At 47.0% G+C, this 26,007-nt stretch overlaps 1 protein-coding gene across 2 annotated transcripts in view; it reads right to left on the bottom strand.

The window, feature by feature from the left end:
* Positions 1-308: 308 nt before the first annotated feature.
* SPON1 (spondin 1) overlaps positions 309-26,007 on the bottom strand; it is a 257,094-nt gene continuing 231,395 nt past the window's right edge. The window contains exons 7-17 of one of the 2 annotated variants that reach the window (XR_014267793.1): positions 21,557-21,621; positions 13,986-14,187; positions 12,857-12,997; positions 12,329-12,404; positions 11,134-11,316; positions 8,332-8,502; positions 8,081-8,248; positions 7,045-7,209; positions 4,766-5,029; positions 2,312-3,042; positions 309-1,517 (exon numbers count right to left, since the gene is read on the bottom strand). Coding sequence is in view for 1 of the 2 variants with exons in the window: in XM_082476001.1 (XP_082332127.1) it covers positions 2,879-3,042; positions 4,766-5,029; positions 7,045-7,209; positions 8,081-8,248; positions 8,332-8,502; positions 11,134-11,316; positions 12,329-12,404; positions 12,857-12,997; positions 13,986-14,187; positions 21,557-21,621 (1,599 nt within the window). In the remaining variant the exon portion in view is untranslated. Of the gene's footprint in view, positions 3,043-4,765; positions 5,030-7,044; positions 7,210-8,080; positions 8,249-8,331; positions 8,503-11,133; positions 11,317-12,328; positions 12,405-12,856; positions 12,998-13,985; positions 14,188-21,556; positions 21,622-26,007 lie in introns of both variants that reach the window. The other variant, XM_082476001.1, reaches the window with a different exon arrangement.

The raw sequence follows: 26,007 nt of genomic DNA, 5'->3' as shown, positions 1-26,007 counted from the left end.
TTCCGTGATTCTGTGTTGTATTTAGAGATTAAACATTTATGTTTAGTTTTATCTGGACAATGCTGTCCATTTCTTTAGGATATAAATATTTAACTCGGGGGGGAAAAGACTGCACAGTCCTAGTACAGTTTAATATTTAACTCCTTTAAACTGAAACATGGGCTGTTAGGTCACAGAAATAATTTGACATTGCGAATTTTTGTCTTGCTGTTTTAGCCGTGGACTTGACCTGGACTAAGTTTCTGGAGAATTGTTGTCATGTGAGAATGTGTAATGTATCCTTACTTCCTGGAAGAAGTACACAGACCTTGACTATGCCTAAAACACGTTTAATACACAAAGTTCAAATTAAAAACAGCACAGAATTGTTTAACTTTTTCAATTCTGGGTCTGAAGAAGCCCAGGCTTTATTCTTATTTGCTACAACAGATTTCCTTCAAATAATGCATTGGCAAGGTGACAGGTGAGTGACCCCATGTCTGGTTGGGGAATATATCTCTGAACTTATTTTCATCTTAAAATGTGGATGTAAATTGGAGTCCAAGTGGTTTGGCATTGATAAAAAAAAAAATACACAATTATAGTTGTTCTTTATATGGCAATTTTTAACTGGGTGTCTTATGATCTATTTACTATCTCAGGTATCTCAAGTCCAAACAAATTTCATTTTTGTAGTAAAAAGTCTTTATTTCCAAAATGATTGGTTAGCCAGAGAAACTATAAACCACCTAACACAAGACTTTGGTAAGAAAGAGATTTGATGTTTCTTAAAAATTCCCCCTTGTAAACAAAAAAGAATTAACACTTATGTAACAAGAAACATGTTACCCATTCTCAGCCATTAACCAGTTGCCTGCTTTCAAGTCTCCAAAATTTGGATTAAAAATGGGACAAATAAGAACATGAGATACTAGGGTGGCTTGTCCTTAGAGTTACTTAGGAATTGCCATTATATGGAACTTTTTGATGATTTTCATGGGTTGAGAGGAAGGATGCGTCTGGGTAGCTAAGAGTAATGTTGCCAAAGCGAGCAGATTCTGTATCAGGACTTTTTTTTTGTCCAAGTAGAAATTAAACTTGTATTTCTTTAAATTTTGTGCTGCGTTGTGGGAGGAGAAAGCGGTTCACTTAAGGATTAAAAAAATAATGTTGGAAACAACTCAAACCTCCAGAAAGCTCAGGAATGTTAATAGTGGTCCCTCCAGAATGAGGGTGCAAAAGGCGTATCTTTTGCTGCCTCTGATTGAAATGGAAACAATTGTTAAAAAGACCCAACCTTCTGAACACTGAATTAGTTTAAAACTAAAACACAAAAGACAGACCCAATGAGTTTTTTATTGAACAGTCTCTCTTGTGTTAAAGAAAATAGTACAGATTCAAGGCTATAGCATATATATATATATGTTGTGTTTGGAATATCCTGATGTGTTTAATGCAGAGTCTTAAAGTAGTGTATTCAAAGCAACGTATGCATCTCATCCATGGTACATATTTGGATTAAGCATGATAAAGAAGGCCTGCAACAGAAATGAAACAGTAATTTTAACAAAGAATGAGTAACAACTGCTGATGGACTCAACTCGGTAAAATGACCTTTTACACTAATCCTTGATAGTCAGTCTCCCTGAATTTGGTGTGCTTATGACTGCTCGGAAGGGGATGGGAAACCATGATCTTGCCTATGGTTGTGTCAGAGGACCAGACCCCTGGTGTGGAGGGCTGACGTAGGTTTGACTTCCCACCAGATTTTACGGCCAAGCTTGATTCTGCAACATTCCTTTCTCCCTAGATTTGTCGTCTGTTTTTCTTGGCCTCTGAAACACTTTTTCTATGTGTAAAATTTTAGGACTTAAGAAACCCTTTCAAGTACAGAGAGAGATAGTATTTATTTCTGTTGAAGGAATGGCTTGGTGGGCTGCGGACAGATTTAACAAAATGTTTGCATAACTGAAAAAATGTTTTCTTGTTAGAAACTCGTTTGAGAACTTAAAAGTCTGTGTCGGAAGATTTTAAAAACTCAGGTTTGGGACTGCTACAGAGGCTAGTTTTGCTGCCTTGGCCTTGGTTCTAGTAAGGATCTAACATCAGAAGGTTCATAAGGCTGGCTTCCTAAGAGAATTGTGTCCAAAAAACCCCCAAAAAGAAGGGAAAAATGATTTCTAGACTTAGTACCTTTTACCTCAGTTGTAAGAACTGGTTACCTTATGTTCAAATAAAGCAGCCATCATTTCTTTCCTCTGGGGCATCAAGAACCGATATTAGGGGTTGAGATACATACGAATTTCTCAGTGAAAGAAGAAAAGCCACCCACCATCAATCAGTGCTTCTCTTCATGTCTGCCAGCTGTTTTCCCCAAGAACTGTTGATGACTGAGGAGACTCAACAACGGGCCCTAAAGTTCCACTAAATGAGAAGAGACGAGCAAACAATAGTTTCCTGCAAGAGGGAGCAGGCCAGACGAGAATGAGGGGAATCTGCACTCCACCTGACGGGGACTGTCTCCCCCATGCTGCGCCCCAGCACCAGGCACAGAGTCATCTGCAGACAGTTGCCTCTCCATGTGCAGGAGGCCGGGGTCTCTTTCCTGCCACCCAGGTGGGTGCTCCAGAGGGACACGTTTCCACTCAGTGCAGGTGGCTGACACTACGCGTGCTGGCTGAGGGCTGGCTGAGGATGAGGGAGCACCCCCTCAGTCTGTGCCCACCAGGAGGTGCACAGAAGGATGTCCCTGGCATCCACAAGACTACTGGGCAGACCACACTGCAGAAATGAAAACTAGTGTACACGATTTAAATTGCCTTAAACAAACAAACAAACAATCCAGCCACTGGTGACTCTGGGGGGTCTAGAGTGCAGCCCTGGGAAACGTGTACCCTTGTTAACACGGGTGGACATGGCATGCTCTGATCTCCTTCTTGTCTTTGCAGCTGGTAAACTGGGAGCTTTTGAACCTTTTCTTTACAGTCATGTAGCGTTCCTGGATCCCGCCTCCACACAGTTTGGTGCATTCTGACCAGGCTGTCCATGGGCGCATCCTGCAGCCTGAAAGCATGAGAAGACCTGGTTAGGCCAGCAGACACGAGGGAAAGAACAAGGAAGCTGAACTCTAGTAAACAGCTGTCAAACTTAGTTAGTTGTCTGGGCTTTTCTGCTCTTGTATGTAACGATTTGTTGAATTAAATAATGGCTAGAGTCCTTATTAGGGACTGTTAGCTTATATGTGACAGACTGCAAAAATTGGCCATAAATGCTTTGCAGCTCTTCCCCATCAAGGGGCAGAGTCTGCTTCTCCACCTCTTGAATCTGGGCTTGGCCCTATGACTTGCTTTTGGCCAATGGGACATGAGCAAGCATGGCTTGAAAAAAGTTGTCGGGAACCTTTCCACCACTATGTAAGCAAGCCTGGCTATCTGCTGGAGAGACCACGTGGAGAGAGGCTCCAGAAACACAGGTGAGGCCAATCTAGACCTTCCAGCCCCAGCTGAGCCACCACCTGGCAGTAGCGACTTGAGAGCCTAAGCTAGATGCCAGAAGAATCAGCTAGCTGAGTCAGGCCAAGTTGCTGCCCTACAGAATCATGTTAATTTCATTTGTTTTGGGGTGACTTGTTAATGCTGCAGCCACTCAAGGAGCAGTTAACCACTCACTCTTACACTTTGCTCCCCCAAGTACTTAGCCTCTCCAGTACTAAGTTAACTCAGGTATAATTGATTATTTTTCCCATGTAAATAGACATGACTTTCTCAAAGAAAACTTCCCTGACCCCAATATTAGGTTAGATCTTTAAAAAAAAAGTGCTTCCATAGCACTCTATACATTACTCCATTGTAGATCCAATTAATTACATTTATGATTATCCAGTCAATACTACGCTGAGTTTTATGTCATAGTGCCTGCCTGGCACATAGTTGGGCATAATGTTTGTTGACTGGCCGACTGACCACCATGTGCAATAGACAACATTTTGATATGGGAACAGCTCCCTAGTGGAAAGATAGTGAACTTCAGGTAGCTCCGCATTATCTGCACTTCTCTAGTCCTAGATGGAGGTGTAATGTCTTAAGGAAGAGAAGAGAAAAGAAAAAGGGGTAATTTGAGCTGCACCTTTAAAAATAGAAACCCATTAACCTTCACTTATATGCGGCACCTTCCTTACCCACTCCAGGGAATCCAAAGACCATCAATTGGCCTGGACCCAAGACTGACCGTGGATCTTCCCAACTACCATTTCATCATTTTGCTGATGATATTGCACTCTTGGCTTGGATCAGCTTATTCAGCAGTGAAGCTCTAGGTGGGATTTGTGTTTTTTGTTTGTTTGTTTGTTTTTTTAAGTCCTGGAACTCCTTCAGTTATGCAGGAGGAGTGGGACACATAATCTCTCTCCTGGGCTACAGAGAAAACTTAACCAGCCTCTGTGCCTCTGTTTTTGCCACCGCCAAACCACTCAGCACAGGCCTGTTAAAGTCATGCTGTTGCTTAAAACCTTCACCTACAGAATCAAGTCATCAGCAGGCCTTTCATGGTCTGGTCCCTACCCTACCTCTCCAGTTTGGTTTCCTGCCTCCCCTCTGCCATACTCTGTGTTCCTTCTGCCTTCCACTTACTACTTGAACATATCTTGCTCTTTGGTACCTCAGTGCCATTGTAATGACTACTCCTGCTGCCTGGGATGCCCTTGTTTTACTGGCAAACTCCTACAAGTTCTTCCAGACCCACTCTGCTTTGACATCTCCCTGAACGCCAGCCTCACACTTGGCAGTACCTGGAAACTGGTCCCCATCGGACTCCTCCCTCAGCTGCTCACTCCTCCGGCTCTCTCGGGCCTCCCTCCAGCGCAGCTTCTGGATGGATGGATTTCGGAGGCATTTCCGGATGCGGCACTTTTTCCGCTGCACAGTCTCCGGGCAGGGTGCACCTCCAAACTGAGGCTCCATTTGGATCATGCGGGTTCGAATCATGTGGCCTTTCCCACATGACTTGTTACATTCCGACCATTGGGACCACTCGGTGAGCTCACAGTCAGTGGCTGGCAAGACACAGATGGGCGTGAGTGTATCTCATGTCTGAAACAAGATATGGTCACTTATACTCTCCTTTGAACATCTCAACACAAGCCTATGGGAAATGCACAGCAGGTGCTGTTACCCCATTTTACAGAAGAAGAAACTGAGGCTCCAAGAGACAGACTGACTTTATCCAGCCCACACGGTTGGTAAGCAGTAGATGCAGGATTGGTGCCCAGATCAAAACCCACATGCTATGCCCTCTTTATGATTTGAGAAGGCTTTTGGGGGGGACCTTGAAGATTAGTTGAAAGCCTCTTGCCTTGCTCTCTAAGCTTCTAGAATATTGTCAAATCAGCCTCAATGGTACAGACTAGCTTCCCACAGCCAAGGACCCTGATTTTCTGAGGAAAGGCACAGTTCATTGGTGCCATTTTCCAGAGCTGCCCCCGTGGACTAATACTAAGGACATTGTGACTTTTGCAGTAAGACCCAGGCAGTGTCTCTTGTTCTCGATATCATCCTCGGTCTTATATGTGGCAGTCTGCAAAAAACACAGGAGTCAGAAATAGGAAATTCAGTAGAGAAGAGGGGCAGTAGCAAGTGGTGTCATGGTTTATCTTAGTAAGAGATCCAGCAAAGTCTTCTCATTAAGCCAGCATCTCACAAATGTGGACGAAAGATAACCCATTAGAGTGATTCTCAGGATGCTTCCTAGGGAGGCAAATGATTTCCAAACTCCGCTTCCCTTGCAAAGTGAGGGCCCGGCTGGATGGATCTAGGAAAAACTCATTTTGTTCATGGTCTTAGGCCTTTTCTCCCTGTGGGAGCTCAGGCAGCTTTCCCATCTGCAGCGTGGGGATAATGTTATTTTTCTCATTAGGTTGTGAGAATTAAGTGAAGTAATGCTCTCAGCCCAGTTTCTGGCCCACAGTAAGTGTTCCATAAATGTTCTTTTCCTTCTCCCTTCATTCACTGGACCCTATGGATATAGAGTTTTGTTTAAGTCAGTAACAGTGTCTCAGAACATTCTGGAGCCCCAGCTCTGGTGAGCTGTGTTGAACACGGGGTAGATCTTAGTAAAAGCCCCAGGCTTTGTTTAATTTGATGGTCTGGGTCATCTCCACACATGACTTTGGCTAAAACAGCTCAGGAGCTGTAATATGTAACAGTGGTGGAGGTCTGCACTTCCCGAGTCCAGTGCTCGGCACTTGGTACCAATTATGTGGTTTAATTCTCAGAGCAACCTAGGAAGTTTTTCTCACTATTTTACAGATGAGGGACAGGGATGCTAAGTAATGTGCTGCAGTTTATGCAGCCAGTAAGGGACAGAGCTGGGATCTGTCCCCGGGCAGGCAGCCTGCGTAAGGGGAGGAAGCACGGAAGGCTGCAAGTGCATTTCAGAGAAAGCCAGAAAGCAGATCTTAGCAAGTGTGTCTGACTTTCCACCACCTGAAAGGGAAGCTCTCATGGAAGACTAGCCAGAAAAATGGGCTCTCTCCTTGGAAATTAGTCCCCAGATAATAAACTCACCCTCACCTCCTCTCAAATCTCTGTGAGATTTGAGAGGAGATGAGGGTGGGCATGGAGCTTTTGAGCTTGTTGACTTGCTGGCCCGTCTTCTTATCAAGGCTGCAAAGGTACAGGAGTCACTGGTTTAAAGTCTGCCCTTTGGTCGTGGGTAAATAAACTGGTCACAGGGAGGAGGAATAAAATTAAAAAGCTTGGAAAATCCTATGGGTCAGACAAGCCTCTAACTTGGGCAGGGGGTGGAGAACTATGAAATAAGTTTTATCGAGCCTGTGCTGTTTTCCACCTAAGTCTCCTGTTTAGGCTTCACAGCCATTTACAACTTGGGTGTTTTGTAGATGGTCAGTGGGATCCCCTTTTACTACTGAGAAGATTGAGAGTTTAAATAACTGTACTAACACAGAGATCCAGGGCCCAGCAAAGAGTCATAACTGTACGACCTAGCCCAGGGCTGGTTAGCAGGAGGAGAGGGAGAGGAGAGGTGGCTTCCAGGAGCTCCAGGACTTACGGCATTCGGGCAGCATGCACTTTTCCACTTGCTCCAGCTCCTCATTACAGTCCCCGAGTTCGGCCAGAGACTTGAGCATCCGCTGGCGGGTCCGCATACCCTTCCCACAGGTCACGCTGCAGTCGCTCCACTCGGACCACGGGGACAGCAAGCAGGGGATAGTGTCTAGACCAAGAGCCAGGTTTGCCACTGAGAACAGGCTCCCTTTGTTTTTTTTGATCTGGTGCCCCATACCCTTTGTCCCCCACTCAGGCCCCTTGACTAAAGTGAAATTGACCAATGGGTTCAGATAACCGAAGTGACCCCCCTGGAACCAGGAGTGGCTCCACAGGCCACTACCTGCTGCTCTTGTCACTCTGTTGCATCTCCTCTGATCCAGCTGGTGCTCATGATGTGGCTCAGTAATATGAATACACAAGTCCCCACCTGAAGCACCCGTGAGGGTCTGAGTAGGATCTTACTAGAGACAGAAACATCCCAAGTGCCCCAAGAACCGTGCACTAAAAGATAGGCTCAATGATGCGTTTTTGGACACTTCGGTGCTGAAATCGCTAGAATGTGTATGTACTTGGGTGCGTGTGTACATCTGTGTAGTGATGTGTGGGCCTATGTGCATCTGTGCGTAGAGCAGGGGTTGTAATGCTTTATGGGGCCACAGGCAAGTCCAACATAGAACAAGAATGAGGGGGTCTGTGATGACTTGAGGAATGCACAACCTGCCTACATGTACTCTCCCCCCCTCCAAAAAAAAGATACTATGGGCCCTGTAAAACACAGCTACAGGTGAATTCTATCCAGAGGCCACCAGTTTGCCACCCCAGCGTTGCTCAGAATGCCTCTCAAAGGAGGCCACTCTCTCTGGGTCTGGATGATGTCCTCACACCTATAGCTCTCATCTTGCACCTAGAAGTGCCCTGCAAGGATTGGCGGGGGGGGGGGGGGTGTGTCCATATTTCCTCTTGCACCTGCCCAGCCTTGACGGTGGTAATAGTAAGGGCTGCTGTGGTCCTCTGTCCCCTCTCCCACGCCCACTCACGGCACTCGGGCATCATGCACTTCTCTGCCTGAGACGTCTCAGCCTTGCACATGGAGCCGTCCGCCGGGCTCATCTTGACCATGCGGTGCCGCTTCTTCATGCCCATCCCGCAGGTGGCGCTGCACTCGTCCCACTCGCCCCACTCGGTCATCAGGCAGCTGCTGGGAGCTGGGGAGTCCTGCGGTGTTTAGCATCGCCTTGACAGCCTCAGGAGCCCCGCGCCCGCCCCTCCCGCCCGGCACCCCACTCACAGCACTCCTCGTTGACCGTGCACTTCTCCGTCTCCTCAGTGGGCAGCGTGCACACGGAGCCGTCCTCCGGGAACTGCTTCACGTACCTCTCCCGGGATCGCATGCCAGTGCCGCAGGAGATGCTGCAGGGCGACCAGGTGATCCACTCGGACATGGTGCAGGTGGAGCCGTCTGCAACATAGGAGCAGATACTGCAGACCGGGCGCCACGACGCCGGGATCCACACGACCAACCGAACTCCTCAAAGGCGGGCATCAAGAAGGCCAGCTGGCATTCAGGGGCAGTTAGGCAATTGAGGATGGAAGTCAACATAAAAGGCACACATCTTTAAACTAGGAATTGTTCTTGAAAGGAAATGCCTTTTTCCAGGTGCACGGAGCACTCGGGATTACTCGTTGTCTCATGACAACACATTTGAAAGATGCTTGGATGGGGGCTTCCCTGGTGGCGCAGTGGTTGAGAATCTGCCTGTCAATGCAGGGGACACAGGTTCGAGCCCTGGTCTGGGAAGATCCCACATGCCGCGGAGCAACTGGGCCCGTGAGCCACAATTGCTGAGCCTGCGCGTCTGGAGCCTGTGCTCCGCAACAAGAGAGGCCGCGATAGTGAGAGGCCTGCGCACCGCGATGAAGAGTGGCCCCCGCTCACCGCAACAAGAGAAAGCCCTCGCACAGAAACGAAGACCCAACACAGCCATAAATAAATAAATAAATAAATTAAAAAAAAAAATGCTTGGATGGATAGGAGTGTGTGTGTATGTGTGTTTGCCTGTTTAGTTCTAGAGAAGAAGAGGGAAATGAAGTCATCCATCCACCCATCCATTTACTCATGTCAGTAAATCTTTACTGACTGCTTAGTGGTATGTACTGAGGTTAAAAAGATGTGTAAGATACGGATTTTGTTCTACTCCAGAACGAGAGATGGGCACATAAACTGCAATAATTCTATGTATTGAAAATATGACAACAGACATAAGCCCAGGAGACTGGAATGGGGATGGTCCTTGGAGTTCTGCGTGAGATTTCACAGAAGAGGGCACATCTGAGTGCACTTTTGTTGGGTAGAGAATATCTGTATTTAAGGTGAAGGGAACAGCTCTTGAACAACCTGTACAGAGTGTATTGTGTGCGGCACTGGGAGATGAGGCTAGAAAGAAGGACTGAAGTCAGAGTGTGAAGCCTCCTGCACGTGTCCGCAGGCTGTCATGTGCACGTGGGTGATGCCTACACGTTGTTATTGAACCTACGGACAGGGTTGCCAGACAGTGCTTGCTGGCGGTGCAGCAATAAAGATGGCTGGAACCCACATTAGACCCAGGGAAATTCTGACACGTCCTACAGCGTGGATGAACCTGAGGACATTATGCTGAGTGAAATAAGCCAGTCACAAAAAGACAAATACTGTATGATTCCACTTATATGAGATACCTAGAATGGTGGTTGCCAGGGGTTGGGGGAATGGAAAGTTAGTGGTTAATGGGTCTAGAGTTTGTTTTGCGAGATGAAGAGTTCTGGAGATAGAGGGTGGTGATGATTGCCTAACTGTGTGTGTGTGTGTGTGTGTGTGTGTGTGTACACTCTTAATATCACTGAACTGTACAATTAAAAATAGTTAAGTTGGTAAATTTGATGCTGTGTACCACCGAAACTACACCACCAGGCATAGCCCAACATGTTTCAGAATTGTCATTACCACCTGGGAGCCACCTGAACTCCACCCCTGTAGAGGGGGTGGTTAAAGATCTCAGCTCCCACTGCAGGCCACAGACAGCCCACCCATCCGCCTCCCCTCCTCAACCCCAAGAATGAGAAAGAGCCTCCAGCGTTGCCAGCCCTGTCACAACTTCCTCCCTGCCTGTTCGTAGGAATGGCCTGTGCATGCAGGGTTCACTCCTCTCTGAAGTGCCTTATCATGGGCACAAACAGCAACAAACCACTGTGGAGTGCAGCCAGGAGAGGTATTTAAGACTGTGCCCCAGGAAGAGCCAGAGAGTGAATGACCTGCAGTGGCGGGTGAGCTTTCTTCAATTATCCTCAGCTTGGAAATGGTTTTTTTCCTGCCATAAACCAGCCCAGCCTATACATCCCTTCCTATTGCCTTGTTACACCTCTGAGACAGTTAAGATCAGAGCACAGAGCATAGATCTGTTCAGTCAGAGAGAGGAAGTGTACCCTGGGAAGTAGGCAGATGGCCTTTGCACAGCAATCAGAGTAGTGCCATGTTGAAGCTTGAGCCATCATGACATGGGCGGTGCAAGCTTACAGTTCAAGCCTGACCTTTGACCAGTTACAAGGAGAGGCAGAATTGCTGCAATCAGTCCAAAGGTCCTGACACAAGGAACTGAGGGCTCTGAGCCAGGCTGAGGTAGGACTTGCACGGGGGTCCATGAATGACACAATTAGGGCAATGATTTAGATTCAATCTCGGCCAACCTGTTCACCTGCTTCTTAAAAAGAGATTGAAGTTAAGGCCCAGAAGCAGGCAGCTTGCTATCTGTAGTTTGTCATAAATAAGATGTGTGCTAGCTCTTTAGTAACTTGTGTCTATTTTCTTCCATGGCTGGGGGGTATAGGGGGTGGGGGAGTGGTCAGTTAATCTCAAGAATTCTTTTGATGTCATAAGACATGTCTGTGTTCACAGCCCTCAAGATACTGTTGGACATGGGAGTCTGCCCTTGGTGGTCCCCACTGACAAATACAGTCAGGGTCCTAGTGCCCCATTGGGGGGTGCTGCCTGGCCAGGTATGAGAGGCTGGCATGGCCAGGCAGGACCCTCCCTTCCTGAGCCTGGGTGTCTCGTCACCTTCATCGCTGCAGCCCGGGCCCGTGCAGGGCTGGAAGTCCTGGGTGTCGGGACAGGGGACACTGAGGTCCAGCTGTGCCTTCAGCATGCGCTGCCGCATCCTCTTGCCTTTGTCGCAGGTGGAAGAGCTGCAGGCGGACCACGGGGACCAGTTGGAGTAGATGCAGGTTTCGGGGGTGTCATCTGGGAAAAGTAGGTGACATGGTTTTCCTGGGAGCCTGTGGAAGCTGTGACTGGCCCTCTCTCCCCAGAAGAGCTCACGCGGGGACGAGAAAATCCCCGCTGTCTACCCAGCCTCCGGGAGCCTGGGTGCTCCGGGGATGCAAGCAGCCATTCACTTCCCTTTCAAAATTATAGTTCGGGCATTCCACTAATAAAAATCTAAGTAACTTAATAATAAGGAAAGACTCTCTTACTGTCCCTTCCCCTCAACACTTGAACACAGGCCCCTCACCTGGCAGACATCGTTTCCACACAGGTGCAGGCATATCACAGGCAATTTGGGGGAAACAGGTTTTTTTGTGTGGTGTTTCTCATCCTCCTGGTGACCCATACACAGTGTCGTGATGAGAATAAGGGTGGCCGGTGTTCGCTGAGCACTTATCATGTGCCAGCATCATTCTAAGAACCGTATTTTTCTTATCCCATTAGCTCCTTACCACAGCTCTCTACAAGGCGGGTTCTTCTATTATCCCCATTTTACAGTTGAGGAAACTGGTAGAAAGGTGGGCCTCTTGCCCAGGGCCACAGGAGGAGAGCCCAGCTTGTCTGGCTCCAGATCCTATGAGAGAACTTGAGCTGAAGCCAGGGCTCTGCCACTGCCTCCTGACTGTAGGGTCTGGGCTCACTTTCCTTGCTGGGGAGGTGGATGGACCCACTCCTGCCTCACAGGCTAGTGTGAGAATCAAAGCAGAGAGTCACCTGAGTACTGTGAAGCCTATGCAAATGCCATTTGCCTGATACTGCTGAATATACCAGTGTCATACCTTCACCAATTCCCTTATACTTTGTGCCTAGCCTTGGTCTTGTTGTGAATTATATTTCAAGCAGAAATCCTCAAAGAAGGGATTACCAAATCAAAGGATATAATATATTTGTGGCTTTTAAAACATGTTAGCAAATTGCTTTCCCAAAAGATAGTTTATGTTTAGTTCCCAATTTATGTTGCCACCTGCAACAAAGGAAGACGACTTACCTTCATCTTTCTCTTCTGGAGCCAGGTCTGCTACAATATCGTCAACATTGTCAGGTACAATATTGCACTGTTCCCCCTGCAAAAGGAATTTTACTTGGAGGGCTCACATTAAAGAACGGAATGTGTGTGGGAAAGATGAAAGAGGACATAAAATCGAATGCCCACCCTGTATACAAATCCTAGGCCATGGCGGAGTTCTGGGCCCACTTTTACAACCTGACCGGAAAAAGAAATGGCAGTAAAGCCACAACTTCCCACTTCCTGACCCATGGCAGACATTAGCAATTGATTATGGCATTCATGATGAAGCCTAGTTACCTGGAGCAAATCATTTGGTTGAGTGTCAAACTGTACCACCATGTTCATTTTGCTCATTTATATCTTATGAATAATTTGCATTCTAGAAACTCTGGGAGGCCCAGAAATTCCACATCCTGAATATGCCAGGGACCCCATGATTCAAGAGCTGAAAGGGGTCCGGTTTCCTGATGGGAAGGGTCTGTGCCAGGGTGAGCTCTAACCCAGTACCTTCCGAGCGATTCTCTCAATGACAACTCTGGCTACTTGAGTGATGGACCCGCCCTCTGGATCGTAAAAAGGACTCTGAGGATGGTCCAGGCTGGTCAGGGGTCGGATTTTCTCCTGGGGAATTGTGGGCTTGTTGGGTGACTGTAGTGGAGAAAACACAGATACAGAGAGTGGGAAATAAAACTGGTTAAAAACCACAAAAATTTGATATATGATCAGAATAAAAACCTTGAAAGGAATTTAACAAGTATAGCTGCTATTTATATTTACAGAATTTTGTTCATGCCATGTGTTGTGCATGAACATTTGTAGATCTATACTTTCAAATTCTCCCATGTACACAGTAGGATTATGCCCAGATGAAGATGCCGAGTTTTAGAGAGCCATTTCCAGCTAGGAAATTGCTGAACCAGGTTGGTCTGAATCCAGAGTTCTTCCCACTAGACCAGGAGTTGGCAAACTTGTCTGCAGAGGGTCAGATGGTAAATATTTTAGGCTTTGTGGGCCAACTGTGTCTGTTGCAACGACTCAACTCAGTTGTAGTGAGAAAGCAGCCCCAGACAACATGCGGTCGAATGCGTGAGGCTGGGTTAGAAAACTCCAGGTTGCCCCAAACCATAGTTTACCAACGTCTGTTCTAGATTGTTCTACCACTGGTTTTCTGATGATTCCAGATTTCGATGCAGTTGGTGTGCCAACCATATCTGAAAAATATTGTCATTCACAGGAGAATCCAAACTCCTTAGCCTGGCCATCCGGAAACCTTCGGAATCTGGCCCAGCTTAACACACATCAACTTCGTGCTGTTCCCCATTCTCTCTCTCTCTCTTTCTTTTTGCCTCCATGCCTTTTGCCTGCTGTTCCTTTGCTTATCTCTGAACTGCTCTTCAGCAGAGTCCCTTCCTGTGCTCTCCTGACCAGCTGCATGGACACTTCCTGGAGCCCGAGTCACATAGCATGTGAGTATGTGATGATGGGACCATGCTGGGCTCCCCTACCGGACTGTGAGTTCATCTGGTACAGAGCCTGGGCCAGACTCATCTCCATGGCCAGGGTATCCAGAACAGGGCCAGACAAGGAGCAGGCGCTCGGGAAGGTTTGTCACTCACCACTCCAGGCACGCACGTACCTCATAGGTCACCCCACTGTCGGTGCCAGCGTCCCAGGGAATCAGGTCCTGCACCACTTTCTGGACCCAGCCGCACTCTTTGGTGCACAGATCCTCTGCAGACAGGCCCACATTCCAGTCGGGACTGGGGCCCATCATGGTCAGGAAGGACATTAAGTGGCGCGTCCTGTCCACTGAAAATTCAGCCGAGGGTGCTGCTCTCCTGGAAACCAAATACAGAGACCTTTACCTTCAGGGCCTTGGGGGTGCATGCTCTGAGGGACATTTGGCCAGACGATGGCTAAAGGATGAGAGGGAGAGAAAGAAGGGGGATTCTCCCACTGGTCTCTACCTTTGGCTACTACTGGTTTCTCTCTCCAAGCCCATCCATTGGCCACACATGGAGAGAACCATATGCTACCACGCTATCCATTTTTAATGTGTCTTCCGCACTTACTATCATTTTGTGTTTTCTTATTTATTTGTTTAGCTGTTTATTGACTATCATTTCTCACTGGAGTGTAAGCTCTGGGAAAGCAGGGATTCTGTTTGCCTTCTTCATGGCTTTATTTCCAGTGCCTGGCACATCGTAGATGCTAAGCCAATGTTTTTGAATAAGCGAGTGAACAAATACTACGGGCTACGTGTGCGCCCAGCCATATTGGAAGTGAGGTGAATTTGACACATAAAAACTACTTAATGATGCCCCAAGCCTTTCCTTATACATTTTCGTAGATGCCTCAGAGCAGACCTGGGGTTAGGATTATTGACTCCAATTTATGGATGAGGAAACAGAGGCTCAGAAGGGTTATGTTATGTAACTTGTCTAGAGTCACAAAGTGAAGTGGCAGAACGGCGACCACAACCCAAGTCGCTCTTAATTCAAGGTCCAAGTTCTTTTCGTCATCAGTTTCTAGGTCCCCACCGCCCCCAGCCCCACTTCACTCTCTAGAGCAACACTGTGCCAGCAGAGGGATCATCTCCCCAGCCTGCTGCCTCCAGTGCCCCCAGAGGCTGCTCAGAGCAAGGCCCTGCCCTGGCACCAGAGCTCACCCATCGCCTCACAGCTGGTTCCTTGGCCGTTTCCTCCAGTGGGCGAGCAGGGACCCAGCTGTAGAGCCAGAGACCTTTGGCTGACAGCCCCCAAGCTGTGAGAGGCAGTTCTTCAACCTCTGTGTCCTCGTGTTGCTAAGACAAGGTCCTAGGAGTGGCCAGAGCCCACCGAGAGGCGTGGTGGGAGAGCTATAGTCACTCAGCCACACTTGGTGGCACACCTGCATTATTTTAGATACTCCTGTGGGGGTTAGAATTATCATCTCATTTTGTAAAGAAGAAAGGAAAGCGTATAGAAGTTAATAAACTTTGAGACGCAGCTGGTGAGGCTGAGGCATGAAGACAGCTCTGCCTGACTCTGCATTCGGGCTGCTGATCATGGGGAGTCCTTAGCTGGGGACCAACTCGTCTGTTCGGTCCGGCTGGCAGCTGTTTGGGAGTCTCTGTGCCCGTCTGTTGGGACCAGCTGCTTCTGGCTGCCCTCACCTGTCCCCAGAAAGCGATGACTCCAGGCTTGCTTGGGCCCTGTGGAACTGGGCCCCTTGGGCAGGCCGGATGGGATCAGGCAACAAGCAGAGAAGGCGGGAAGCCTGGGTGTGCATCACCCCATACCACCTCTTAGAGCTGCGTATCCTTGGACAAATGACTAAACCTTTCTGTGCCTCAGTATCCAAATCTACAGAATGGGCATCCCCATAACTTCTACCCCAAAGGGTTACTGTTAGCGTTTAATGACAGAACTCGCATCCAGTACTTAGCTCAGTGTCTGGCACCTGAACAATTATTACTACAGTAAGCCCCCTACATATGAACCTTTAAGTTGCGCACTTTCAAAGATGCGAACGTGCGTTCCATCAACATCAGGTGTGACTGAAATTGCAGCTTGCCCTCCGTCTCCTATTGCTGACGATCCTTCAGCTCTACCATCTCCCACCTCCTTTCCCTCCTCCAGTCAGTAACTCTTCTTGCCTGTTCACTCGATACCAGCCCCTGTATGCCAGCGGTTGTACTGTACTACTGTACTTTTCAAGGTACTGTACTATAAGATTAAAAATGTTTTCTTTATTTTTTGTTTGTTCTTTACGTATTATTTGTGTGAAAACTATTCTAAACCTATTACAGTACAGTACCATATAGCCGATTGTGTTAGTTGGGTACCTAGGCTAACTTTGTTGGACTTATGAACAAATTGGACTTAAGAACGCAGGAACGGAACTCGTTCGTATGTAGGGGACTTACTGTATTACTGTTACTGAGTGAAGCAGCACTGAAGGGTCATATGGAGATCAGAAAAGAGAGGCAAGGGGAGGGAGGCCTTCCTGAATGCACTTCTCACTTCAGCCTGATGCCAGTGTAGGTTCTGGAACCTGAGTGGAGGAAGAGCCTAGCCTGAACCTGGCTTTGGCATCAGGACGCACGTGCACTTGCATCTGCTGGGAAGGCTCTCCTTCAGTGGCCTCCAAAGTATGGTCCTTGGACCAGAAACATCGGTGTCCTCTGGGAACTTGTTGGAAATGCAAATTATTAGGCCTCACCCGAGATTTACTTAGAGACTCTGGGGGTAGGACCCAGCATTTTGTTTTAATAATCCCTCCAGGTGATTCTAATGTGCCTCAAATTTGAGAATCACTGGTCTACTCATCTTCCAAGCCTCAGGTCATGAGTCACCTCATCCAGGAGCCTTTCTGATCCCCTGCACTGAGACCAGTGCCTTTGGTCTGTATTTCCACACTGTGTAGGTCTCTGAGCTGTACCTTTTGATTGTAATCTCTTCCTCACTGTTTGGTCTCCCCCACTAGACTAGGAGCCCTTTGAGGGCACAAACCTGTTTCACAGCCATATCCCAATACCAGGTTTCCAGTGGGCCAGCTGAACAAGTAGATGTATGATGACTTGAGCGCCACTACTTACTAGATCTTCGGCAAGTAACTCACTCATCCTCTTCCAGTCTCAATTTCTTCATCTGACATTACCCACCTGCTGTGTTGCTGTGAAGCTCAGATGATATGTTAGGAGGCCTTTATAAACTGCTAAAGTCCCACACTTACATGTCTGCTATTTAGTTAGGTACAAATTGGGGGATTTCATTTCCTTTTCCCATGCATGCATTTTCTGGCATGTAGGTCATTGCTTTTAGCAGCTTCTTTAAAGACCTGGTTTCTACAACAATTGCAGTCTGGGGAGCTGCGGCATTGCTCACCTAGGGATTAACAGGACACTGTCTGGGGTCTGCCTTCCAGTAACTGCCTGGCAGAGAGCACGGGCATGTGGGCAGAGCGGGACTGCTTGGCCCTGGACCCCTCGGGAGTCCAGCAGTGCCTTGGAGGAAGGCTTCTCTTCCGTTGCCATAGAGACCAACCACTACACCTGTTACCTTCCCATCTCCCTGAGCATGTGGTTGTGGGTCAGGTAGTCTTTCATATCCTGTACCCCCCATGGATGAAGCTATTCATCATGACAACCTAAGAGGACAAAACCAGCTCTACTTGGGAATCCACAGCTGGAGAAACCAAACCAACCCCCACCCAACACACCACCCTGCTACTCTGCCCAGCTGAAGGATGTAACCATCTGAGAACCTCCTGTGTTTTACAAGGCTTATACAAATCATTCTCTGCTAATGCATTTTGGCCAAATCTGTAACCTGAGTGAGGTATCCCCCAGACCCTGGTAAGTGTTTCAAGGGGTAGAAAATTTGGGGCAACCGATCCCTGCATAAAACGCCTGACCTTAGGTTGGGTGATATGGTAAATTTGACTGTAAAAGCCTGGGAACGATTTTATAACACGTTCAGTTACATCCTGCTCTTTTCTTGTACCCTTGACTGGAAAATTCATCCTCAGGGCCCCCAGCTTGAGGGGAGGAAATGTTTCCTGCCCTCACCTCAAATTGCTTAGGACCCCTGGTGTACCTTCCCAGAGCATGTTGAACTCACTCTTTCCTTGGAGTTCCTTGTTCAATTTCCATCTTCCCTGTTAGGTTCCGAAAGAATAGGGACCATTTTTGTCTTGTTTACAGCTATATCCCGGTGCCTGGCTTAGAACTTGGCATGCGGTAGATTCTCCTCAAATATTTGTTGAAATAAATGAGTTAATCTAGGAAATGAGTATGGAGCTCTTAACACTTCCTTTGGCCTTCAGATCTAATTTTAAAGTATTTATTACTTCTATAATAAAAATGCTATTTAAAATAATGAAATGGATAAGAATATATGTGAGTTTTCTTTAGGAAATGCTAGATATGACTGGAATTATTTAATTTGTCCAAACCATAATAAAAATTCTTATTCATGCTTTCTCATATGCCATGTCTTCCCATAAAGTATTTTATTAATTTGATCTCATTTTTCTATCTGGGATTTAAATTTTTATCACTTTTCTGGCAAAGAGAATTGATCTGGCCATACCATATAACAATATACTGTAAAGTATGATAATTAAAATGGTGTAATATCCAGGATAAGATAGAAATATAGATCAGTGGCACAGGCTGAAGATTCCAGAAACTTTAGATAAGGACTCATACAAAATTGAGGGGGAGAGGAAAGATCATGCAACAAGTGGGGTTGGCCTAACTTAATTGCAGTTTAAAAAAATATGGTATTCACATCTAATATCACACACACACACACACACACACACCCAAACAGCAAAAAGTCAGAGTTAAGTAAAAAACAACCAGATCATAGGAAAAAAAAGTCAAGTTTTTTGATCTGTTAGAGAAACGTTCATTTTCTCAGCTTTGAAACAATAAAAGCAATCACAAAAGTAACTAATTGAATTATATACCAACTAAAAACATCTGCATAATGGAAACAACAGTGTTGAATTAGAAAGGAAAAATGACATGTTAGCAAAAATGTCTCCCTCTAGTTTGACTGACAAATGTTAATATCTATAGTATGTACAGAGCTAGTCCAAATCTAAAAAAAAAAAAAACACCACCACAATCCCAATAGGTAAAGGAAAGTTATCAACAGACAATTCATACCAGAAAAATGAAAACCAAATGAAGACACAGAGATATCTTGTGCATTTTTACATTCAGAGAGGCAGCGTGATGTGGGAGAGAACAAAGGGGACTGGAATAGACCGCTGGCTTTGAGCCCTGGTTCCGTCACTTATTAGCTATGTGACAGCAGCTTTGACCTCATCTCCCTTCACAATTACTAATCTGCAAAATGGGAGCATCCTCAGACCCACCCCAGGGCTTTTTGTGAGGACATTGCTTATCATCATGACTGGCACCATAAAAGGACTTGGTAAATGTTGATTTCCTTCTCACTCCGCTTTTCCAGACAAAGCTTTCAAAAACACAACGAAAGAAAAGAGGCAATAAAGGATTTTTATGGTCCTTCTAGAGACTTACTATACCATTCTAAGTTACAGATCCATATCAGTGAGACTCAGGTCACTCATATGCTGAGTTCTGTCCCTCTTGTTCGTTTCAAATAATCCTCAATAGCGAGCTTTCAAAGTTGCAGAAACTCAATCTCTCGTTTCAAATAATCCTCAATAACGAGCTTTCAAAGTTGCAGAAACTCAATCTCGACACTAGGCGGTGCTAGAGCCATTCACTAGGCTGAAGTCTGTGTGTCTGGAGGAAGGTTTCAGTGAGGTCTCTGCCTTGGACAACTCTGTTTATAACTTGGAGGCATCTAGGGCTCCGAGTCCATCCGGCCTGTTAGACCTCTGCGTTCTCTAGTCCAAGGCCAGTCTTCCTTTACAATCCTGGGGACATCAACGGACCTGGGCAGGTTCTACAGGAGACCGGGAGCACCCTGAAACTTGCAGCCCTGATTGGACAGAAAGATGCCTCTGGCCCCCTGGGAACCGTGGCTGGGATGATTAGGGGGGCACAGACCCTCCAGAGGCATGATTTCTGGAAAGGGTGACCATGTCTCTATTTCACCTGCCTCTCATCTGTCTCACAAACAGATCTGTCTAAACAAATGTTAATTAATCAGAATGGCTGAGAATAATTAAGGAGACTACAGTCCTTCAGAGGATTCATCATAAGGAAGGGAATAAAATTTATTTTTAAAAGTTCCAGTAATTCCTAACAGGCAGACTTAACTGGAGGAACTGGGTGGTGGAAATTCAGCATTGATTTGCAGGAAACCTGGGCATTTTCTATTCAGGCGCCGGAAGAACTTGTGCAGGATGTGGCTTTTGCTCAGAATTTGTCTTTCCTGTGTCTACCTGCACTCTGGGCTTTTGGAGCCACAGCTTGATTTATTGAGCTAAAACAAGTCAGCAGCTAATTTGTTCATTCATGGCTGTCCTTTGAGAAGTGGTCCTGGGGATAAAGATGAAGATCATTGAAAACCAAGTCAGTTTCTCTGGGCAGGACCTCACAAAGTAGGTCACCCTGGCTTTCCACTGGCCTGAGGGAGGCTGGAATCCCATTAACCTCAATAGAGCAGGCTCACAAGGAGGGGCAGGGCTGTTTCTGCAAAACAAAACTTGGCTGCGTGTAGGCTTCCTAATTTGACTTCCTAATGAGATTTGGAAGAGGAAAGGGGAGACTGGGGTATGGGAAAACCAAAGGAAAATTCCTTTCCCTTAACAAGCTGGTAGCACTGAGTGGAAAGGCTTCGGGAATTTGGGAAATCTGAGTGTTTGCCATGGATTAATTCTGTTCCACTGGGGTCTCAAGATATCTGAGGGATGGGTGAAGGGTGGGAAGGTGTCCCCAAATATTTTTTTTCAAATCTTCAGAAATTAAAAAAAAAAAAAAGCTCCATTGATTTTTTCATCCTCTTGGAGCTACTGCCCAATCTCTCTTCTTTCACATCAAACTTCACTGAAGAGTTGTCTGTACTCACTGACTCCATAACCTCACTTTCTGTTCACATTTCACCCTGCTCCAGGCTGTTTACCCTCCCCCCATAACTCAGCAGAAAGGATTCCCAGTAAGGTCACTGATGATCTTGATGTTGATAAATCCAGCTGGCATTGTGCAACTCTGGTCTTCCTTGATCTCTCAGCTGCCCTGGACACAGCTCTCCTTCTTGAATGCTTTCTTCCCTTGGCTTCCCTGTTACCAAGCTTCCTTCCCCAGTCTCCTTGCTACTCCTCTTTTGCTCCCTTTGCAGGCAAGTCCTCCTCAGCATGAAATGTTGGAGCTCCTCAGGACTCAGTCCCAAGCCGTTGACTCTCATTCTCGAGCTGTCTCTCAACCATGTCCTTGGTGTTGACTGTCTCCCATTCCTTGGTGACTCTCAATTTTATATCTCAGTTTAGAATTCTCCCCCTGATTTTCAAAGCTTTATAGTTAACTGTGTTCTTAACACCTCCAATGTCTGAGCGGGGTCCTCTGCAGTGTTAAAGCCATGGGGGACACAGAGACCAAGCCTGCGTTCCCCGAGGAGGTAGGGGCACTTGGTACTGCACGCATGAGCAGGGCACCTCACCTGCCCAGCCACCTGAGAGGCAGTGCTGACTTCTACGACATAACTGGCATGCGGCGGCCAGGAGGCGGGTGGCTCCACGTACAAGGCCAGGCCGGGGGCTGGACAGGGCCCTGTTGCTACTTACACGTTGAGAGGCTGCCAGGCTGGCCACTGAGCTTTGGCTTTGATGACAGTGAGGACCTCATCGCTCTGTAAAAAAGGACCACAGGTATTTAGTGAGGAGAGCTGGGCTCAGGGAGCAAGAGGGCTCTGACATAGTGACGTTGTCCTCCCCCATGCCCTCACCTGCTGCTGAGACTCTACCTGCCCCCGGGTGAGGAGCCCTGGCGTCTCGGCAATCCCAGGAGGTGGGGCTGCGTCCAGGGCGCCTGGTGTGTGCTGGACACCGAGGGGCCCACTGAGCCACCCTTAAGGGTTCCAGCGCAGACCCTTCTCCACAGGAGGCAGGCTCTAACTTGCCCTCTCCCTGGGACGGCCAGACCTCCACATCGTGTCCAGCCTGGAGGGCAGGTCATGCTCTCTGTGTCCAGGCTTCCACTGGGGCCTGCTCCAGCCACACTGCAACCACCATGTGACCCCAAGGGTTGTCACCCCCAAGACCTCTCCTGCTGTCGAGACTCACATACTGGATCAGACTCCCTTGGACAAGGGAGGGCAAGATGAAGCCTGGGGCCCACACTCCTGGGCCACTCACGTAATCCTGCTCTAGTTTGCTTTGGACAGCATGTAGGGCACCCTTAAAGCTTGGGGACCTAAAAGAATTTTTTGAGTAAGAATTTGATAATTAACATTTAGAAGGAAAGCCTTAAGTCATCATCGTAGGGAAAAATCAGAATTTTGTTAATCTTGCTTAACTTTACTTCGAGATTTGTTTGGGTTTTTATTTTCAATTACACATTGGGGCTGAGGGCTACCGTAGGCTTTTCAAGGCTTAAGCTTCCACAGGTCCAAATTCAGTTTTGGCTGGGGTTTCCCCAGAGTGGGGTCAGCTGGTCCTGGAGCTCCCCTTCCCCGGGCCGGGGCCCAGCAGTGCTCAGACACCACTGTCCACGCTGCACAGAAAAGCCCAGGATGTCACCAGCAGGGGCAGCAAGAGCTTTGTTGCCGAATGAACAGGTTTCTGAGTTCCCGAAGGGCAGAGACTGGCTTGGCTGGCCCACAGCTCTGCCCCAGTCCTTGGAGTTGTTCCTGGCAATAGGTACCTAGCATGTATTTGGGATGAATCGGTGAACTTCTCCTTAGTTGGTGGGTACCTTGCCCAGAAAATCCCATGCGAGGAGGAGGTCAGAGGTGCCTCCAGGCTCAGGCCTCAAGATTAGAAAAAGCCTCTGGTCTGGAGCACCTCGTCTGCAACCAGGGAATGGGTTGCCAGAGCGGGGTGGGGAGCTTAGAGGGGACAGGAGCTTAGCCAGATCCTGCTCGGCTTGGGCACCTACTGATGGTCCTGGTGGGGCGAGGGTAGAAGTGAGGCCCACAGGGCACTGCGTCCCCCCAGAAGCTCGCAGCGTGCTCTGAGCTCAGGCTTCCTTGGGGGTTCCCCCTTTTGGTCAGAGGAAAGAATCTGTGGATGCACAGACACCCCCCCAACTCACATGTCTGCAGGGAGAGCGTTTCCAAGTCCCAACAGAGCGCTTTACATTTCTCATGGGAGATTTTTTTATTTGTTAAGACTGTATCCCTGACTCACTCCTAATACGCATCTGCTGAGTGACTGAGAGAAGCTGCCTGACATGAAATCACATGTAGACTCGACCTATCTCCCGAAGGCCAGTGCTGGTCTCCTGTGACCTGGGTTTCCTGTTCTTAGCTCATACGTTCCGTGTCCCACAGCGAGTTCTTCATCTGCCCCTAGAACACTGCTCTTCCTCAAGTGGACCCCCGTCAGGCACATCCACCAGCTGCCTGCATTCCTCCATCTCTTACCCCTCACAGCCGTCCGGCCCCAAGATCCACCGCATTCACAGCCTTACTGTCTCGAGTCCTTCCACGGTCTCCTCACCAGTTGCCCCGGCTCTAGTATCTTCTTGCTTTTCCCCAGTCCACCCTTGACATTGCTGCAAATTTGACCGTATCCATTGCCTGCCTAAACCCTGCAACAGCTCCCCACAACTTCCAGGGTGATTTCTTAATCCCTGAGCTTTGCCTACGTGGCCCGCATCAGCTAGCTTTTTTCTTTGATTTTTAATTTCAGAATAATACATGCTTTTTGTGGAAAAATTTAGCATCACAGACGCACACAATGTAAATGTTGAGCATTCTACTTTAGCATGTACCCTGGCTTCTGCCACTTCCTTCTCCAGAATGTTACAGTTCAGTACATGTCATTCCAGACCTTTTACTATACTTAGGTACTATGTGTGTGTGTGCACATACATTATATACAGCTTTTCCCACAAAAATTGCATCATATTGAATATCTTATTCTGCACCACGATTTTTACATTTTCTCCTTACTATCATATCATGGGAAACTTTCCATGTCAGTACCTATGGCAATATAACTCCCCTTTTCTTGATTTTTAAAGTGTTAGAGATCTTCAAATTCGGGTAAGCCAGGTCAAGACTTAGAAAAAAAGAAATCCAAGTATGAGATCCAAGTAATGAGGTACTGTCTGGAGACAGTCCTTTTGCCCTTGAAGAAATACTTCACTAAAAAATAAAATCAACGTGGGTGGAGTTAAGGGGGCCACCAAGTTAGCTGGCCCTGCAGATGCACCTTGTATTACAAGTAAATCTTGGTTTTCAAGTCCCAACTAATGACAGTGATTTTGCTTTTGCAGCATATAACTCAACAGAAATTGTTGGGGCCCTCCACTAGTGTTTATTTATGGTGCTGACATTCCATCTGTATTTTTTAGAGCCATGGAAGCTCCAAGGATGGTGGTTCCACGTCTGCAGGCACTAGAACAGCTTCTTCCTGTGAACTGTTTCATCTCATGGTTACGCACCATCTGCATGATCAACAGTTCCTTGTTGTGATCTTTTATGTTAGCCAATGAAATAACACAGGAACATTCTGGAAAATATATTTAAAAAACTAAATATTTTTCTTGAAGCATCAAAATTCTCTAGTAGAACCAAAGCTCTATAGGATTGGAGAGGGTCTGGCTTGTTCATGGCCATATCCAAGTGCTGTGGATACTCAGTAAATTGGTGAAAAAGCAAAGCCACACCATTTTTTGATGTATGTGTAGAATTCCATAGCATGGATGTTCTCTTATTTAACCGGCATTATTGGTGGATATTTAACTGTTTATATAAATGATGCTATAATGAACATTTGTGTACATATTTCTTTGTTTACAAGTTACTGTGTCATAGACTCCCAGGAATGATCAAATGATGAAGCAAATTGACAATTTTGGTAGCACCTACCAAATTGTCCTCCAAATGTGTGTACCAATTGATACTTCAGCAAGAATGTGTATGTGCCAATGTCTTTACAACTTTGGGCACACTGGATACTATCAGTCTTTTTCATCTTTACTAATCCAGCAGGCAGGAAAGTAGCATGGTTGAGAGCATAAGCCCTAGAGTCATACCTGATTTCAAATCCTGACTGCACCGTGACTAGCTCTGTGTCCTTTGGCAAGTCTCTGACTTCCCTTAGCCTTCTCATCTCTGAAATAGGGTTAAAAAGTATATCTACCACATGGTGTTATTAGGGGGACAAAATGACATAATTCAAGTAACGTGCTAATAACCGTGCCTGTATTAGCATCAATACTAGCTACTACTCTTATTCTTATTCACATTCAGGCCAAGCTGGTATTAGAACTGATTTGTACTGCCTGAGTACAGAGAATGGAGCACACAGTAGCATCAACAAAGCCACAAGGCCTCAGGAGAATGTCCGCTTATTTAAAGGTTAATGTAGCTGGGTGAGCCTTGGATGGGGGCACTGGGGCTCCAGGTACTTTACATTCTGAAGACTGAAGAATTTAAATTCAGAGTAAGCAACCCAAACTTCAGACTTAAATGAAAAACTGTTTTAACAAGTCTCTAAAGCCCAGAAAGGATCTTTCAAGATCCTTAAAGCCCTTATCCATCTCCCATAGGACTGTTTTCAAAGTATTTCAGGGCACTCAGTTCACGCCTCGTTTGCATGACGTTAGCACTTTCCCAGAGATATGCCAATTAAAATAAAAAACCTCCAAGAAACTACAGGGTACTCACGTCCATCTTCACGGGGATGAGTTCTTCCATTTTGCTTTTGGTAAACATATTGTGAAAATGTTACAACTGTACTCAGACTTCCTCAGGTACCAAATGAAAATTGCACGGCCTACTAAATCAGGCCATGGGCTGAGGTCAGATCCAGAGGAAGGAGGAGTCCTGTGGAGTGGAAACAAGTCTGGGACAGGTCAGGGGCAGAAATCACATGGATATCAGGAGATGTCAAGTCTGAGCAGAGCAGAGGGACAGAATGTGAGTCTGGGGGGCCGGGTGGGGGCTGGTGTCTGAACACCCTTACTCCACACTGACCCTCCCATGCCCCCCAGAGCCAGCTCCCAAGGCGGGAGAGCTCTGGCATCTCAGCCGTGCTCACGGCAACAGGCGAGTCTGTCCCCTCCT

This window comes from Balaenoptera physalus, assembly GCF_965194825.1.
Source record: "Balaenoptera physalus genome assembly, chromosome: 10".
Taxonomy (NCBI): Eukaryota; Metazoa; Chordata; class Mammalia; order Artiodactyla; family Balaenopteridae; genus Balaenoptera; species Balaenoptera physalus.
This window is presented reverse-complemented; position numbering and strand designations above follow the sequence as displayed.